We start from the raw sequence: 17897 nt of genomic DNA on the forward strand, positions 1-17897 counted from the left end.
TGTATAGTGTTAAAAGTTCGAGCCATGTCAGGGCCGTAGCAAGCAAGGGGAGTCTGTATAGTGTTAAAAGTTCGAGCCATGCCAGGGCCGTAGCAAGCAATGGGAGTCTGTATAGTGTTAAAAGTTCGAGCCATGCCAGGGCCGTAGCAAGCAATGGGAGTCTGTATAGTGTTAAAAGTTCGAGCCATGCCAGGGCCGTAGCAAGCAATGGGAGTCTGTATAGTGTTAAAAGTTCGAGCCATGCCAGTGCCGTAGCAAGCAATGGGAGTCTGTATAGTGTTAAAAGTTCGAGCCATGCCAGGGCCGTAGCAAGCAAGGCGAGTCTGTATAGTGTTAAAAGTTCGAGCCATGTCAGGGCCGTAGCAAGCAAGGGGAGTCTGTATAGTGTTAAAAGTTCGAGCCATGCCAGGGCCGTAGCAAGCAATGGGAGTCTGTATAGTGTTAAAAGTTCGAGCCATGCCAGGGCCGTAGCAAGCAATGGGAGTCTGTATAGTGTTAAAAGTTCGAGCCATGCCAGGGCCGTAGCAAGCAATGGGAGTCTGTATAGTGTTAAAAGTTCGAGCCATGCCAGTGCCGTAGCAAGCAAGGGGATGGGGGGTAGCTGCCAACTATCCAAAAACCCCCACCCCCACCCCCACGCTCCTTAGCCATAAGGCCCCGAACTTTACAAAGGACATATTGATAATATAGAAATACCAATACAACGAATGGCTGACTCCCTCCACCACTCACAGATGAGCTTAGAAATGGCCATATTCAGTTTCGATTTGGTAGGTCTCGCAGGTAACCAAAATGTCTGGATTTCACTCAATCACCTTTAATCTTAGAAAAACAGAATAAGCCAGTGACAAATCTTGATTCTTAATTTAAAACTTTTAATCCAGTGGAGATCGGACCAACACCGGTCATTGTATCGGCGCAGCAACGAATCGGTCTGTCGCACCAGAGAGAGGCTTGTCATCTGTCGCGGTGTCTTTTGTCCGCCTTCTGGTTCACGGCTCGATGCTGATTGGCTCATTCCAAGATGCACAGGTAAAGGTCACGTGACGGTCAATGCTAATGGGCATTTACTCTGTTCTAGTTGGTATAACACAGGGTTGATGAAAATTCTTTTCTGTATTGGAGAGGCGCTCAAAACCTCAAACCTTTTTTGAATAAATCCCCTCAATTTTTATTGGCTTCCAATGCAATCCAAAATGTTACTAAAAAGCTACCACGACCGTCAGCTATTTACATTATCACTTCTCGCACAGATTGAGGATTGTTGGCCAGCAGATTTACAGAGAGTATTAACACAGCTGAAACCTCTCGGGCCTCTGCTCCGGTCTGTGAAGTTTAAAATTGTCCCGACACCAAAAGTCTTTTTAAAAGTCGGGCCAACACCAAATGGGTGTCCCGACTGATCGGCACGTGTAAATCACGTGTATAACCTGTATGTTTCCTTACAGCACGTGGCTCAGATGATTACCCCGTACGTCACACCAAACGCGGTACAGCAATTCCTCTGGAATCACGTGGCCAACGACTTGCGCCTTCTCACGCAAAGCAGCGGTCGTAGCGTGGATGATGCAATACTCAGCGTCCATTTGCTGATACGTAACATCGCTACACATGCGCAGATGAATGCAGGTGTGTTACCATGGATACGTTAATGCTGCTGTGGTGACGTTAAAGACCCCCTGCGCATCGGCTGTCGGTGTTCATTAGGGTTTTATTTTTAGGTAATTATGGAATGCTGAAGTCCAAGCAAGCCCGCGCTCTGTGGGAACAGCAGTTCAATCAGGTTGTACTGGCCCCGACCCTCGTGGTGAGCTTTCTTCTTTATTGTTAATTATTCTCCTCGACCCGCTTTTTGTGTATCCTTCTTCATTTTTCTCATTTTTTCATCTTCGTTACCTCTTTGGAGTGTCAGTGCTGAAAAACGCAAGACTAGTTTCAGTACCGCGCAGTTAAACCAGCCTTTCTATTTTGAGGCTAAAATCACTCCCTCATTATCAAATAAATCTATCAGCTTTTGTAAGTTGAACAAACGTCGTACTTTCCATAAGCCTAATGCTAAGCTAAAACATCGTATTATCCATGAGCCGTATTCAATGCAAATGCATGCAAGGGAATCGAGTCTATTGTTTATTTAGCACCGCCCTTTTGAGTGGGGCAAAATAATAATAATATAATATTAATAATAATAATCATAGCATATTATCTTGACGCTTCTTCTTTCAGAACGTTAATGAGTCAATTCAACAAAGCCTGCAGTTGATTGCAAACGACACAAGATTCGGTATGCATTTGTCCTTTACAGGGGGTAGGTCTACAAGTTCAAATGAGGGGGGGGGGAGGCAAGTATCTTATAAAGGGGGGTCACGTCTGTAAATATACATTTTAGAACTTACAGATATCTACGGCCAGGAAAATTATCATGTTTCGTTATTGTATACTGTGCGAGAGTAATGCTTATTTAACATGTTTTGGTATTGTAGACTTTTCACTTTACTGCTTGATAGTTTGACACCCTATGTACTTTACGAACACTGTTGCAGGCTCGGACCCACTCCTCCGCCAGCTATACGAGCTTGACGCGGGCGCAGAAGATCTCACCCAGGGTATCAACCCAGGATGCACCGCCCTTTGGCGCCACAGGAATCCCGTCAGTTTAGATCACGTGACTCGAGCCTTTAACGAGTCGCAAACAGACCAGTACCCAGTCCTAAAGGCGTTCCTGGAGCAGGTTAGAGATAATAGTTTTTGACTGCACGGCCGTAGGGGAGTGACAGACTTTTCTTTGTGTACTTCTGCTCTTTTTCGTTTTTATAGGAGGGCAATGTCACATGCAATTTTTCTGTTTTGATGATTTGATTCGGTTGGTTGCATACAATCTGCCAGTTTAGTGTTTTGTACGGGATTGTTTCATCCAAACTTTAGTTTTTGTAGCAGATTGTGTTGATTTAAATATTTTCATGGGGGATTTGTGTTATCTGCAATCTTTATGCTTGTTGTTTTGTAGCAGATTGTGTTGATTTAAATATTTTCATGGGGGATTTGTGTTATCTGCAATCTTTATGCTTGTTGTTTTGTAGCAGACTGTGTTGTGTGCACTTGTTTGTTATGTTTTAATGGGGATTGTATTGTATGCAAACTTTGGTTTGGTTATTTTTGCTTTAGGAAAGTGTGTTGCGTGCAATCCGGCTGCTCCCAGATGTCTTGAGGCTACAAAGGCTGTTAATGGAAAGGTTTCACCGGACACTGGACCGTGGCCGGACAGATAAACTCAAACTCAAGGAGTTCTACAAGCAAATTCGCCCCGGTAACATGTTAACATGTAGCATGCCATGGAACCCCGTTACTGCGGGTTTTGATATTCTGCGAACTCTCGACGACGATTTCCAACTGCTAAATTCCCTTGTGACTTACGTCAGTCACAATCCTTTAAGGGGTTTCATTGGCCAGCACTGAAATGGTTTCCCCCCTTGTGCCACTGTAGTGGTTTAAATTTTGTGATTCTTGAAATGTATAAGCAGATCTTTATTCCCCGTAATGGCGGTTTGTTAAGTAGCCCACGAAAAACTTGGAAAGTAGCCCCTTTAACTGTTGACTTCCTTTGATCAGGCACTGCCAAAGAGTACCGCAAGCTTGTCCCAAGTTTCCGGTCCGCGTGGAAGATTTTCAAAGAAAGTGAAAACATACCAGGTAACGAGGATTGACAAACCTTCGACCCAAAAATACCTTTCCTGCTAGGAGAGGTCTCTCCAGTGTCAAAAATGAAGAGACCTTTGTTGGGCCCCAACGAATTCTTTGATTTTACCACCATTCACTTTTTCTGGGTGATACCAAACCGGTTTTCAAATACGGTTTTTTTTGTTCCTAGGGAAACGCACAAACAATGTTTTATGTGTGTGTGTGTTTTCGCTCATTGTGTATTTGTGCGTAGTGTACGATTGGATGATATTGTCGTTTTTTGAATAGCAAGACCGTGAACGACGAAAACCGGTTCTTTGCTGTCACGTTTCGCGTGAAATATCACTCGTTGCCTGATACGTGCTCGGTAGGGAACTTGTCACGGGCCAGCAAAAAGCCTCTCTCATTCCTGGTGCTCGAGAGACTTCTGCTAGCAGGGAAACAAAACAAGCTTTAACAAGTTTCTTTGGAGTTGTAGGAGGTGTTCGCGCTGTAGACTATCATTGTTCGAAATAGCCCGCCCTAGGCTCATCCTTGCTTATTACGGACTATTTACATGATTTATTTTTATCGAAACTAAATACAAATTGAGCACTAAACACTAAATGCCTTCGCCGTTGTTGTTGCTTATAATATGGATGCAGTGCAAGTGAGAATGTAGGTTTTACTAATCCTAACCCCAACCATTACTATAGTGAACAATATATGAAGGACCAACGTATTTAAGTTCCCAACTGCTGACCTCTTCCCGCAGGCGCATCCGAAGCCGAGAGGCGACTGTTGGAGACTGATGTTGGAGACGACTGCCCGGTTGCCCTATTCCTCCCGTCCAATAGTGGCCCTGGGACCTGCTCACTTGTGCTAGTCAGATTCCTGGTGCATACTCACAACGAGCTACTGCAGCTGTACAATCGGTCAGCGGACATCCACAGCAGGTACAAGTAACGTCTTTGCTATCCACGCGTTTACGAGAAAACCTTATTACTTTTACTTTAACTAAACAGAATTTTTCTTTTCTTAAAGAAAAACGACTAGTTTTTTTTTTCCAATTCAGGTTTCCCACTCAAACTATGATACAAATTTAAAAAACACATATTGCATACATTTAACAATCATGTTTAAAAAGGGGAATTTCGCTTCCATACAGTAAAATGCTACGACCCTTAACGAGGCAACACACAAATCATACAACAGCAAATTATGATCGGGAATTTTTTTACAAAAACAAGGCTGTGAGGATCCGCTTCTGGTATGATTTTTGGGCCTTGTGTATTAGCGCGTCGGCCTCTTACCGCTGTGGCCCAGGTTCGAATCCTGACACTCTGATTTGGGATTCTACCGAGTTCATGCCTTGATTCGAATTGTGTCATAAGTGAGTTCTCCTGTGTTTCCAGTCTTCTCGGATAAGGACTCTAAACCGGAGGTCCCGTCGCTTCAAGCTCCACTACACTCACCTGAATAGAAAGGATTTAATAAAAAAAATAAACAATATACAATAAACCATCTGGTAGTGACCAGTGGCAGTATTTACTAACTACACAAGATGAGACACTCGATTTTTTCCTTTCTCCTTTCTCTCCATCTTTTTTCTTTCCTTTCTCATTTACTGCTTAGAAACTTTGTTATAAGCGCAAAGACAAGACACAAAGGCTGTTATTCCGAAGATAGGGTTATCTTCGTTTGTAATAATGACGTGGAATTCCTTTTGTAGCGATGTGCCCCACGTACCGCTGGCCAAAGTGAGAGAGGCTCACTTAGTGTCCTATAACCCTGACCGGGACCTTTTGCCACTGGTGCTCGGGCAATGCCGCTACTCGTTCGAGGTTGCACAGGGAGCCCATGTAACGTACGACTGGGTTGGCATGGAAAGACAAGTGATTGACAGGTTTATACGTGGGAGGGCGCTCATTGACTTCAAGGTGAGGGGATGGCAGGCCCTGCTCGAGTGAGCTCTAAAATTGCCCAGTAAAATATGTACTATTTATTTTTATGACTTTGTGATTCGTAATGGGACGGGTAAGAATGTTGTCAACATTACCACAGCGCTCAGTTTATTGTCCGTTTTAGTCAAGTTGGAGTTTTTTTAAGTGGTTAACGTGTTATGAGTCAAAATAATATTTCTTTGAAAAAAAAAGCATTTTAGCAAAAGATATCACATGAAAAGTCCGAAACTTTTTTTCTCGCCAACATGCCCTTATATGGTGTTAAATGATAGTTATCTTTTTCTCGTATTGCATGGTGGCTATGTGGTGGTAATTTTATTATGCGTGGTAGGAGGATCGCTACATCCAAATGTCGACCGTCAGCGCAGACTCGGTGCTTACGTCACTACGCGACAAAATACCCCAGGTAAGGTAGGGTAGGGAAAGGGTAAGGTTAGGGTAGGGCAGGGAAAGGTTTGGGTAGGGAAAGATAAAGGTTAGGGTAGGGTAAGGTAATGGTAGTGTAGGGAAAGGGTAAGGTTAGGTTAGGGAAAGGGTAAGGTTTGGGTAGGGAAAGGGCAAGGGCAAGGTTTGGGTAGGAAAAGGGCAAGGGTAGGGTAGGGAAAGGGTAAGGTAGGGTAGGGAAAGGGTCAGGTTAGGGTAGGGCAAGGGAAGGTTTGGGTACGGAAAGATATAGGTTAGGGTAGGGTAAGGTAATGGTAGTGTAGGGAAAGGGTTAGGGTAGGGTAGGGAAAGGGTAAGGTTTGGGTAGGGAAAGGGTAAGGTTTGGGTAGGGAAAGTGTAAGATTAGGGTAGGAAAAGGGTATGGTTAGGGTAGGGAAAGGGTAAGGTTAGGGTAGGGTAGGGAAAGGGTAAGGTTAGGGTAGGGTAGGGAAAGGGTAAGGTTTGGGTAGGGAAATAGTAAGGTTTGGGTAGGGAAAGGGTAAGGTTTGGGTAGTGAAAGGATAAGGTTAGGGTAGGGAAATGGTAAGGTTAGGGTAGGGAAAGGGTAAGGGTAGGGTAGGGTAGGGTAGGGAAAGGGTAAGGTTTGGGTAGGGTAGGGTAGGGTAGGGTAGGTTAGGGTAGGGTAGGGTAGGGTAGGGTAGGGAAAGGGTAAGGTTAGGGTACGGAAAGGGTAAGGTTAGGGTAGAGTAGGGTAGGCAAAGGGTAGGAAAAGGGTAAGGTTAGGGTAGGGAAAGGGTAAGGTTTAAGTAGGGAAAGAGTAAGGTTAGGATGGGGAAAGAGTAAGGTTAGGGTAGGGAAATGGTAAGGTTAGGGTAGGGTAGGGTAAGGTAGGGATGGGGAAAGGGTAAGGTTAGGGTAGTGAAAGTATAAGGGGTAGGGTGGGGTGGGGTAAGGTAGGGATGGGTGGTGGGGTAAGGTTATGGAGGGATAGGATAAGGTTAGGGTAGGGTAAGGTAAGGGTAGGGTAAGGGTAGGGTAAGGGTAGGGTAAGGTTAGGGTAGGGTAGGGTAGGGAAAGGGTAAGGTTTGGGTAGGGAAAGGGTAAGGTTAGGGTACAGAAAGGGTAAGGTTTGGGTAGGGAAAGGGTAAGGTTAGGGAAGGGTAGGGAAAGGGTAAGGTTAGGGTAGGAAAGGGTAAGGTTAGGGTAGGGAAAGAGTGAGGTTAGGATGGGGAAAGAGTAAGGTTAGGGTAGGGAAATGGTAAGGTTAGGGTAGGGAAATGGTAAGGTTAGGATGGGGAAAGGGTAAGGTAGGGATTGGTGGGTGGGGTGGGGTAAGGTTATGGTAGGGAAAGGACAATTTTAGGGTAGGGTAAGGTTAAGGTAGGGAAAGGGTAAGGTTAGGATAAGGTAAGGGTAGGGTAGGGAAAGGGTAAGGTTAGGTTAGGGAAAGGGTAAGGTTAGGGTAGGGTAGGGAAAGGGTAAGGTAAGGTAAGGCTAGGGTAGGGTAGGGAAAGGGTAAGGTAATGGTAGGGTAGGGAAAGGGTAAGGTAATGGTAGGGTAGGGTAGGGGAAGGATAAGGTTAGGGTAGGGTAGGTAAAGGTTAGGGTAGGGAAAGGGTAGGGTAGGGTAGGGAAAGGGTAAGGTTAGGATGGGGAAAGGGTAAGGTTAGGGTAGGGTAGGAAAAGGGTAAGGTTAGGGTAGGGAATGGGTAAGGTTAGGATGGGGAAAAGGTGAGTTGGTTTGGTAAGGTTAGGGTAGGGAAGGGATAAGGTTAGGGTAGCGGTATGACAGGGTTTAGGTCATTCGTCCAACAAAACAAACCTTCCTCGTTCTTCCCTCCTTTCTTCAGGAGTCGTTGTCGCTAGCCATTCAGCACCAGATCGCGAGTTCTTATCGCTCGCTCCAGGACCTCACGGAAGCACTGACGTCCCTCACCATCGCTATCACATTCCTGGGCTCAGGAGGTGGGAAACCAGATATGCCGGTCAGCGGATTCATGAGAGATGTCCTAAGCATGCCCAGTGATTTAGGACTTCGTAACCGAAAGGTAACGATGTTAAAGAAGCCTGTTTTTAAAACTCTTCAAATGCCAAATTGCCGATCCTAATATTTATTAACATTAAACTTTCAAACATCGTTTGAATTAAAAATACCTACAATGTTTGTATCTGTTTTACTCGTTTTTTTGCTCATAAAGAACAGTAGCCCGGCAATTTATCTTATTCATCAACATGTTAAAATTGTAGGCAGAAGAAGTTTGCCAGCTTCAACATGTGGTTTCCCTGTGGTTTCTTTTGAATATCGAGCGTGCCAAGCACCTGATGGCCAGTGGACAGGTACGCATGACTGGTCAGAACCTGTTTGACTTTTTTGTTGATCTTTGTTCGACTGGTGTGGACTTGTTTGACCTGTTAGTCATTCTAATGACCCTGTTAGCTATTTTATCAAAACCTGTTTGACCTGTTTCATTTCGTAATCGTAAAGTCGTGTCGTGAGTGCCAAATCCTGTTTGACATGTTTAATGTCGTAATCGTAAACTCGTGTCATAAGTGTCAAATCCTGTTTGACCTGTTTGTTGTCGTAAACGTATCGTCTTGTCGTAAGTATCAAATCATGTTTGACATGTTTAATGTCATAATCGTAACGTCGTGTCGTGAGTGCCAAATCCTGTTTGACCTGTGTATTTTCGTAAACGTAACGTCTTGTCGTAAGTATCAAATCCTGTTTGACGTGTTTATTGTCGTAATCGTAACGTCGTACGGCAAATCCTCTTTGGCTTGTTTGTTATTTTATGCAGGACCCGTTTCACTTGTCTACACGTATTTAATCTGAAGTTTTCAAAAATCAAAATACTTTTTATTGGTCTTCTTTACCGTTTAGGACCCGTTTGAACATCTTCCGAATAAGTTCAAGGACAAACTAAGGAGCGATACTGACGAATTGCGGCTGAATGAAGAGCTCAGAAAACTGGACGAAGCCAACATCTACTCTCTGCTCACTACACTGCTAGAGATCATCATCTTACGGCTCGACCAATCAGACAAGTTCAATCACGAATCAAGGTCAATATTCGTAACAAGGCTAACTTTACTGCAGTTTCACTTTTCAACCTGTTTTGTTTTATTATACCGTCATATCTTTTATATAAGCCTAGTCCCAGGAGTTTTGTGCAGGATTGATGTGGTTGGCCGTGAGGCAAAATGGGACTACAATCGACAACCCAGACATGATGAAATGGCTTTCTGTGACGTCACACATCTAACTAATCAGAAAAAACCCGGTCAAAAGGCCTGGGAATAGACTGGTCTGACCGTAAAAGTCCTATTCAGTTTCCCTCTCATCAATAATTCCCCTCTAGAGCAACAATATTTCAATACACTCCCTCCCTCTCTCTCTATAAAACCTTCTTTGAGGCAAAAAATATGCCGCGGGGCCCTAAGAGCTTTTATGCGTTATAAATCAACAAAAGGTTGAAAAAGTGTGTTGTACGCCCCTGTGAAACAGAGTAGTTGCTGAGTTAATTGACGAAGGCCTGACGCAACATACTCTGTTTCACAGAGGCGTAAAACATACTTTTTTTTAACATTTTGTCGATTTATAGCTTGTCTACACCGCGCCTACCATCTAGTTTTTCTACAGCTTGTCTGTAGTTTTTCTAGTTATACCCAACAACTTTTGTGGTATGCTGCGTTAATTTAACAATATTGACCAGGTATAAGTAATTCGGTAGTTTTTTAAAGAGAATAAACTACCATCAGTGATTGACTCGTTACCCATCGAGCTGATTCTCTTGGAGACTCGAGCTATTGAAAACGAACTGTAAATCTTGTTTGATACAGTCTGCAGGATGTCATGCCTTGGATCCTTGAGGACAGATCTACACCTGAAATCAAGAACATTCCTCAGAACGTACAGCTTAAGCACATCGTTCACCTCTGGAGAACTGTGGTCAGGCTAAGTGACAGTAACCATGAACGACGTAGGCGGGGCACCACTTGATTGACAGTAACCATGAGAAACATAGGCAGGGCATCACTTGGCTAGCACTGGCCATAACTAATGTAGGCTAGGCACCACTTTGTTGGCAATAACCATATATAACGTAGAAATGGGATTCTTGGTTGAGAGTCACAATGAGCGACCCAGGCGGGTCTCCACTTGATGGGCAATAACCATAGGCAACGTAGGAAGGTTACCCTGAAGCAAGGGCGCAGCGCTTGATGTCCATAGCCTCAGCTAGATTTTCATTTTGGGAAATCCTCAGTCGTTCGTGTTTGTTGGGAGGATGACAGAGACTGGAAAAACAAGTTGAAATTCTTATTACACCAATTATAAAACTTAACCACCCTATAATTTTTAAACCATGCTGCTTGGGATCCACAATGTTGAATAGCGGTTTACAGCCTCTGGGCTGTGTGTTCTATTGGTGTTTGTTTTATTTTAGGGCCATGTTTATTGCCAACAATTTGTATACGAATTAGGAGCGCAATTCGTGCATGTAGAGATGTATGATAGTTTTGATTAAAAATGTGCTACTGTTGTCTTACATGTCAATAACAACAAATTTCTGCATTGGTTTGCAACAAAGACACCAGAGGACCTTAATCATAATACCTGAAATACATTAATGTTCATTAAAACGATAAGAAAAGAAAAAAAGGACACATGTACAAGGGTTTTCTTTTTTTATAGATATAAACGTTAATAAATTTCTTTTGCAATTCCTACAAAACTGTACACACTAACATAACCTTTGAAGTAATTACAAAGACTTTTCCCCCAGACCCACCCTTTGTAGTGAGGTACAGTACAGAGCCCCTTCCCTAAGACTCACCCTTTGTAGTGAGGTACAGAGCACCTTTCACCAGACCCACCCTTTGTAGTGAGGTACAGTACAGAGCCCCTTTCACCAGACCCACCCTTTGTAGTGAGGTACAGCACAGAGCGCCTTCCCTAAGACCCACCCATTGTAGTGAGGTACAGTACAGAGCCCCTTTTATCAGACCCACACTTTGTAGTGAGGTACAGTACAGAGCCCCTTCCCCAAGACCCACCCTTTGGAGTCAGGTACAGTACAGAGCCTCTTCCCCAAGACCCACCCTTTGTAGTGAGGTACAGTACAGAGCCCCTTCCCTAATACCCACCCTTCGTAGTGAGGTACAGTACAGAGCCCCTTCCCCCAGACCCACCCTTTGTAGTGAGGTACAGTACAGAGCCCCTTCCCCCAGACCCACCCCTTGTAGTGAGGTACAGTACAGAGCCCCTTCCCCCAGACCCACCCTTTGTAGTGAGGTACAGTACAGAGCACCTTCCCTAAGACCCACCCTTTTTAGTGAGGTACAGTACAGAGCACCTTCACCCAGACCCACCATTTGTAGTGAGGTACAGTACAGAGCCCCTTCCCCCAGACCCACCCTTTGTAGTCAGGTACAGTACAGAGCCCCTTCCGCAAGACCCACCCTTTTTAGTGAGGTACAGTACAGAGCCCCTTCCCTAAGACCCACCATTTGTAGTGAGGTACAGTACTGAGCCCCTTCCCCCAGACCCACCATTTGTAGTGAGGTACAGTACAGAACCCTTCCCTAAGACCCACCCTTTGTAGTGAGGTACAGTACAGAGCCCCTTCCCTAAGACCCACCCTTTGTAGTGAGGTATACTACAAAGCCCCTTCCCTAAGAACCACCCTTTGTAGTGAGGTACAGTACAGAGCCCCTTCCCTAAGACCTACCCTTTGTAGTGAGGTGCAGTACAGAGCCCCTTCCCTAAGACCCACCCTTTGTAGTGAGGTATACTACAAAGCCCCTTCCCTAAGAACCACCCTTTGTAGTGAGGTACAGTACAGAGCCCCTTCCCTAAGACCTACCCTTTGTAGTGAGGTGCAGTACAGAGCCCCTTCCCTAAGACCCACCCTTTGTAGTGAGGTATAGTACAGAGCCATTTTCACCAGACCCACCCTTAGTAGTGAGGTACAGTACAGAGCCCCTTCCAAAAGACCCACCCTTTGTAGTAAGGTACAGTACAGAGCCCCTTCCCCTAGACCCACCCTTTGTAGTGAGGTACAGTACAGAGCCCCTTTCACCAGACCCACCCTTTGTAGTGAGGTACAGTACAGAGCCCCTTTCACCAGACCCACCCTTTGTAGTGAGGTACAGTACAGAGCCCTTTCCCCAAGACCCACCCTTTGTAGTGAGGTACAGTACAGAGCCCGTTACACCAGACCCACCCTTTGTAGTGAGGTTCAGTACAGAGCCCCTTTCACCAGACCCACCCTTTGTAGTCAGGTACAGTACAGAGCCCCTTTCACCAGACCCACCCTTTGTAGTGAGGTACAGTACAGAGCCCCTTCCCTAATACCCACCCTTTGTAGTGAGGTACAGTACAGAGCCCCTTTCACCAGACCCACCCTTTCTAGTGATGTTCAGTACAGAGCCCCTTCCCTAAGACCCACCCTTTGTAGTGAGGTAGAGTACAGAGCCCCTTTCACCAGACTCACCCTTTGTAGTAAGGTACAGTACAGAGCCCCTTCCCTAAGACCCACGCTTTGTAGTGAGGTACAGTACAGAGCCCCTTTCCTAAGACCCACCCTTTGTAGTGAGGTTCATTACAGTACGATAACCAGTTCCGTAGCAGCCCTAGTTCCGTATCAATCAGCATTTGTTTTTATCTTTTTGCCTCGAATATTGTAGATTTAAACATACCAAAACTAATGATACAAAACCATTAACCTTTCCTGAGATGTAAATCCAGCTTATTTATCCAAATGTTCTTTCAAAAAGTATCATTATTTCGAAGCTGTTTTCATAATTGTTGCTAAAATGAACGGGGTTGGCTGCACAGTGAACAGACCCGCGTTACGAAAGTCAGATGAAAACAATAGCTCCTTTAACAAAAATGTCCTAATGTTTACACGAATGCCTGGAAGAAAGAATGCCTGTTAATGTGTATGGGGTTTTTTTCTGACTTGATGCGATTTTTTCGATTTACGTTGCTTTTAGATTTTCGGGCTTCTAGGAGGTCGTGGGAATAGTTAAGTATCACCCTGCGCCCATAGTGTGTTTTTTGTTGGACTTCAGATTAAAAGCCGCGAAAAGGATTGATTTGATTATCCCGAATAAAGAACTTCATTTTAAAGTCAACCTCATTGATATTGTTAGCGCTCGATAAAATGATTCTTTATTTTATGGCACGCGAGTGCCGACAACCCCGCCTTGAGGGCGGTGTGGTCACTTTTTTCGCCCGGTCCGTTTGCGCTTGCCGTTCCGGCGGCAGTCATGCTATGCGCAGCGTGCATACGTGGAGAGGGGGCAGGGGCTGCGCCCTCTGCGTGCACTTTCGCAGGGGCGGAAGCCTTGCTTCGCACCTCGCGGTCGATCCCAGGGTCAGTCACGTGTTGCACCCTAGGATGCCCACCGGCCATGTTATGAGCACCTACTGGCTTTGTGTTGATCGCGTTCGCGCCGAGCGTCATGGAGTCTGTGGCTTTCTGCAGCTTATTGTTGTAGCCCACGACGCTTTGCGTGTTTATCACCAGATCGCTCGGCATCAGCCACACTCCTGGTGCGACCGCAAGACTCAGTCTCACCTTGGCTTCCTGCACGGCTAACTGGTACCTTTGCACGCTTTGAGCGATGTCGTTTTCTATGATCGCGTCTTCAAGCAGCTTCGTGAACTCCGCCTGCGCCTCCATGGCCGGCCCACCGGCCCCCGCGATAGAGGAACGGACGTTTACCTGCGCGCCAAGCACTGTGTACACGAACGCCTCGACCAAGCGATCGGGTCTTCCCAGCCCTGCCTTTGTCAGCCCCTCACCTTTGGGAGGCGCAAACCAGCTATATTGCACCTGCACCCACCTGCTTCCCACTATTGTACGTCCCACCTTCGTCGCTAAACAGATTGAGGTGGCTCGGGTACTCGTCCGCCGCCGTGTCGTAGCGACGGATCACGTGCACGTTGCGATACCCCTCCCCCGGGTAGAACACAAACACATCGCCTAGCCCGTGGTTCCGCCCGCCTTTCCATCGGAAGTCCGGCTTACGCGCCAAACCGGACTCTATACATAGACGCTCGGAAGCGGCCTTCTTGTAGGGGTTACCTTTTTGCGTGAACGGGCTGTCGCCAGGCAGGGGGGCGTCGAGCTCGTAGAGTATCCTCCGGGTGGTAAAGTAGACGTGAAACCTTAGAAATCCCCTGATGAAAGAGGGGAGCGTGGCGAAAGCGGGGTCGGTTAGGGACACCCCACATCCGGCGGTTGCACACCAGACCGCAAAGTTGAGTTGCTGTGGCCAGTACCCATAGGAAGGCTCTGATAGCCACCGGCGATACTCCCTGGCGGACTTGTGCGTGACTACTGTCTCTTTGAATATGTCTCGGACCCTAGTCGTGAATGATTTGTCCTCAGCCACGTTTATCTCTAGCTGGGTGAGTAGTGGGGTGACGTCTGAGGCCGTGCTCTCCACGGGGGTCGCCGGCACGGCGTAGAGCAACTTTTGCGCGAGGGTCAGAGACCTAGGGAAACCGGGTTTTGCGCGTTTGACTTGTTCGGCTATAGCGTGTTTGGTATGTTCGGCTATAGAGGCTCCCGCCGCAGTTGCCGCCTTCTTCGTCTCTTCTACCTCCCTTCGGGGAATCGCCTCCTCGTTCAGCATCCGCCAGCCTTCCCAATCCATGCTCAGCCCTATTAAACACGAAGACGGGCTATATTCAACACAATGGTGGTCCTACATATTGTGCTCACCAAAGGCGCCGAAAACGAGATTCTGACCGCGAAGCTGGATCCCCTCACCGGGAAGATCGTGCTCATGTCCAATGGCGTTGCGTTCCTGAATGCCGAGCTTTGCGCACTATTTGGCCTAGAGGCTAAAGACGATCAGTTGGGGGAGCGGGGCCTCGCACTGCCCTTGGGGGCCCCCACTTAAGGTGGCTTTGCCGAAAATAGAGGCCCTCTAAATCTGCTGCGATATCGTAGACCGCACGCAATGCCTCTCCTTAGGCGAATTTTCAAACGTCCTCGCTTGCCTAGAAACCCGCGGGAGGCCGCACGAGAAAGTCGTCTATGGACCCGACATCCCCGTTTGTGCCGCAGCATCTTCTTCTGAGTTTGTCTCGAGTATCCAAATATGGATCAGGGATGACCGCGGTAGCTTGTGGACTTTAAGGGCAAGCCTGTTCGCCTCGTATTAGAGCTAACCTAGGTCCGACATAACAAGCATGGCAGACAGCGACGTTAGCAGCGGTGCCATATACCCCTCGCTTCCCAGCGTCTGCCCACCAAAGGGTACGCACATGACGCCTGCCGCTCCGGCAAGCATCGGCGGCGACGTGCAAAGCTTCCGACTCCAGAAAATATGTGACACTCGGGCGGTTCTAGACAACGAGATAACGCATCATCGACAGGTGCGGAAGAAGTATAAGCGCGCCTTCGCCGTTACCCATGCTGTGTCTGTGGCATCCGGCATCACGGCAGGGGCACTTTCCAGCGCCGGGGTGGGGGTCTCTTTGAGTGGGATGGGGGTTCTGATCGGCGGTCCGCTGGCAGGGGTCGCTGGGCTGGTCGGTGTCGTGGGCGTGGGCGCGGGGTAGTCTCTAGGGGTCTTACGAGCAAGGTGGCTAAACACGAAGACACGATGGTTTTAGCGGAGAGTAAGAAAAACTCGATTAGTGAGCTGGTCTCTAAGGCTCTGCAAGACGGGCATGTCTCAGACGAAGAGTTTCGGCTAGTACTTCGGGAACAAGAGAGATACTACACGCTCAAGGCCGCTATTAGAGCTCGACACGGCCTCGCACCGCGTGAGAAAAAAAGCAGGAAAGGGCCCTCCCTGGAGACCCGCGAAAAGATGAAAAAGAGGCTGCAAAAAATTCGCGAGGAGTTCGGGAGCGAGATGTTCGAGTAAAACTCAGGTTTAAACGCCACGCCAGCGGCTTTGAATTTACGGCCGAAAAACGGTCATTCCGCGTTCCGTAGGTTGGCGGCCCGATCCGCGTCCCTCGTTTTCACGGCCCTCAGGCCCTAGCACAAGGCGCTGGCGTCCCCGACATAGATTAATGATTGCTAACAATCGCTAATTACCCATCTACGCGGAGTGTGTTTTGCGTAGATTTACCCATCTACGCGAAGTGGTCCCGACGTAGATTAACAATCGGCAATTATTAATCTACGCGAAACGCGTTTCGGTGCCACTGAAAGCCCCCAGCCTGGAATGGGGTCGGAGGGGGGATTCGCGCCTTCCAAGCCTAAGACGGGGCTGGGAGGCCCGGAGGGGCGATTCGCGCCTCCCACTCGTTTCTATGAACCCCCCCCCCCCCCCCACAGTCCCCCCCTTTTGCTTTTCATTACCAAGAAATACACATTCATTTTAGCCAAAATTTACAAACATTTACGCCGATGTACTGTCATTTAAGCGAAAGTAAAATCATTTGAACTAAAAGGAAATACATTAACGAACTTTACATAAATGAGTGCACACAATTGCATTTTCTTCACATTCATTTACACTATTCGACAACCAGGAATGAAAAATCTATTTTCATTTGCGCGTTGAAACATAACAATAGCACAGACAGAATATCAATAATACGAGAGCTCGCAATCAATACAGTGAACGAAATATTCATTAACAATTTTATTACAGCAAGTGCAAACAATAGTATTTTGTGAAAGTCATTTGCGTGCTTCTTACAAACGTTAGCGCCTCCGTACAAACAATAAGCCCTTTATGACAAACAATATCCTAAAATAATTATTTAATTACTTATCGTTTATTTGTGCCCTAATAATGCACATACATGCAAAATAAATTATCTTATCTTCTCTGGCACTCCGTAGTGTCTCAGTAGTCTCCAGAGCGTCTGCCTGTCAACGCTGTCAAACGCCTTCTCATAGTCGATGAAGTTGACGTAGAGGGGCGAGTTCCACTCCAGGGACTGCTCCAGAATGATGCGCAGGGTTGCGATCTGGTCCGTGCACGATCTCTCCTTTCGGGAGCCGGCTTGTTGGTCACGGAGATGCGGGTCCACGGCGTCTTTCATTCTGTTCTGTTTTGCGCATTTGTCTTACCATAATTCGTACATGCTTGTTCCGGGGAAACATCTATTTCCAAACTTTCCAGGAAAATGCGGCCATGTCTAACAATTAAAACTCATAAAACCACATTCACAATTATAGAGGATTCTATATTGTAGAGATCTGGAGTGACTAAGCCATTGTTATAGTATAAAAATCCCGAATTGTTTCGTTTTGTTCCAGAACTGGCATTGCATTTCCGCCATTTTGTTTTTTATATTCTGACGCATGCGCAGACGTTTTACCGCTGTTTTGCAGACTACACATTTAGATACTTAACAAACACAAATTGCTAGTCGTTGTTGCTAAGTCGCTTTAGGAGGCTGGGAGGAGCTGGAATGTCACGAGGTGTGGGGGGGAGGGGGCGGTTCTATAGTTCTTGAGTAAATTAGTTGCGTACAGGGTGGTTAGCTAGATTAGATATATATATATATATATATGACAAAGCTCTAGTCTCGAGGAGACGCCATCATCTTTCCAGGCAACGCAGTTATGAGTGAGGCCACACCTCATGGCATTCTAGGGCCTAGATCCACTGCAGGTGGCGTACTGCTGGGGCTAAGAGGGAGGAGATGGGGTTTACCCATCCCAATACAACAGCACTGGGGCTGGTGGGGGGAGCTTTTGCCCTCCCCAACACAACACTGCTAGGGCATTGAGAGAGAGGTGGATTAGCCGCCCCAACACAATATCAAAATCCCCCGGGCGAGGCTTGGCTGCAGCTGTTCTCCTCCAAATGCAAAGTCATATACAGCAATATGATCCACCAGTGTGGTTGGTATTCCCCAGCAAGATTATTACAAGTAAATACGTCTAACCATAGTAAGGTAACCCG

The 17897-nt window shown here is 46.7% G+C and overlaps 1 protein-coding gene across 1 annotated transcript in view; it reads left to right on the plus strand.

The window, feature by feature from the left end:
• LOC116611693 (E3 ubiquitin-protein ligase rnf213-alpha-like) overlaps positions 1-10730 on the plus strand; it is a 66108-nt gene extending 55378 nt beyond the window's left edge. Inside the window, exons 74-87 of the mRNA XM_048731856.1 lie at positions 885-1032; positions 1449-1629; positions 1722-1807; positions 2224-2305; positions 2541-2728; positions 3163-3304; positions 3607-3687; positions 4430-4610; positions 5387-5594; positions 5950-6024; positions 7853-8050; positions 8250-8339; positions 8884-9065; positions 9843-10730. Coding sequence (XP_048587813.1) covers positions 885-1032; positions 1449-1629; positions 1722-1807; positions 2224-2305; positions 2541-2728; positions 3163-3304; positions 3607-3687; positions 4430-4610; positions 5387-5594; positions 5950-6024; positions 7853-8050; positions 8250-8339; positions 8884-9065; positions 9843-10002 — 2002 coding nt within the window. The 3' untranslated portion in view covers positions 10003-10730. The remainder of the gene's footprint in view (positions 1-884; positions 1033-1448; positions 1630-1721; positions 1808-2223; positions 2306-2540; positions 2729-3162; positions 3305-3606; positions 3688-4429; positions 4611-5386; positions 5595-5949; positions 6025-7852; positions 8051-8249; positions 8340-8883; positions 9066-9842) is intronic.
• The last annotated feature ends 7167 nt before the right edge of the window (positions 10731-17897 follow it).

Source organism: Nematostella vectensis, chromosome 8 (assembly GCF_932526225.1).
Source record: "Nematostella vectensis chromosome 8, jaNemVect1.1, whole genome shotgun sequence".
Taxonomy (NCBI): domain Eukaryota; kingdom Metazoa; phylum Cnidaria; class Anthozoa; order Actiniaria; family Edwardsiidae; genus Nematostella; species Nematostella vectensis.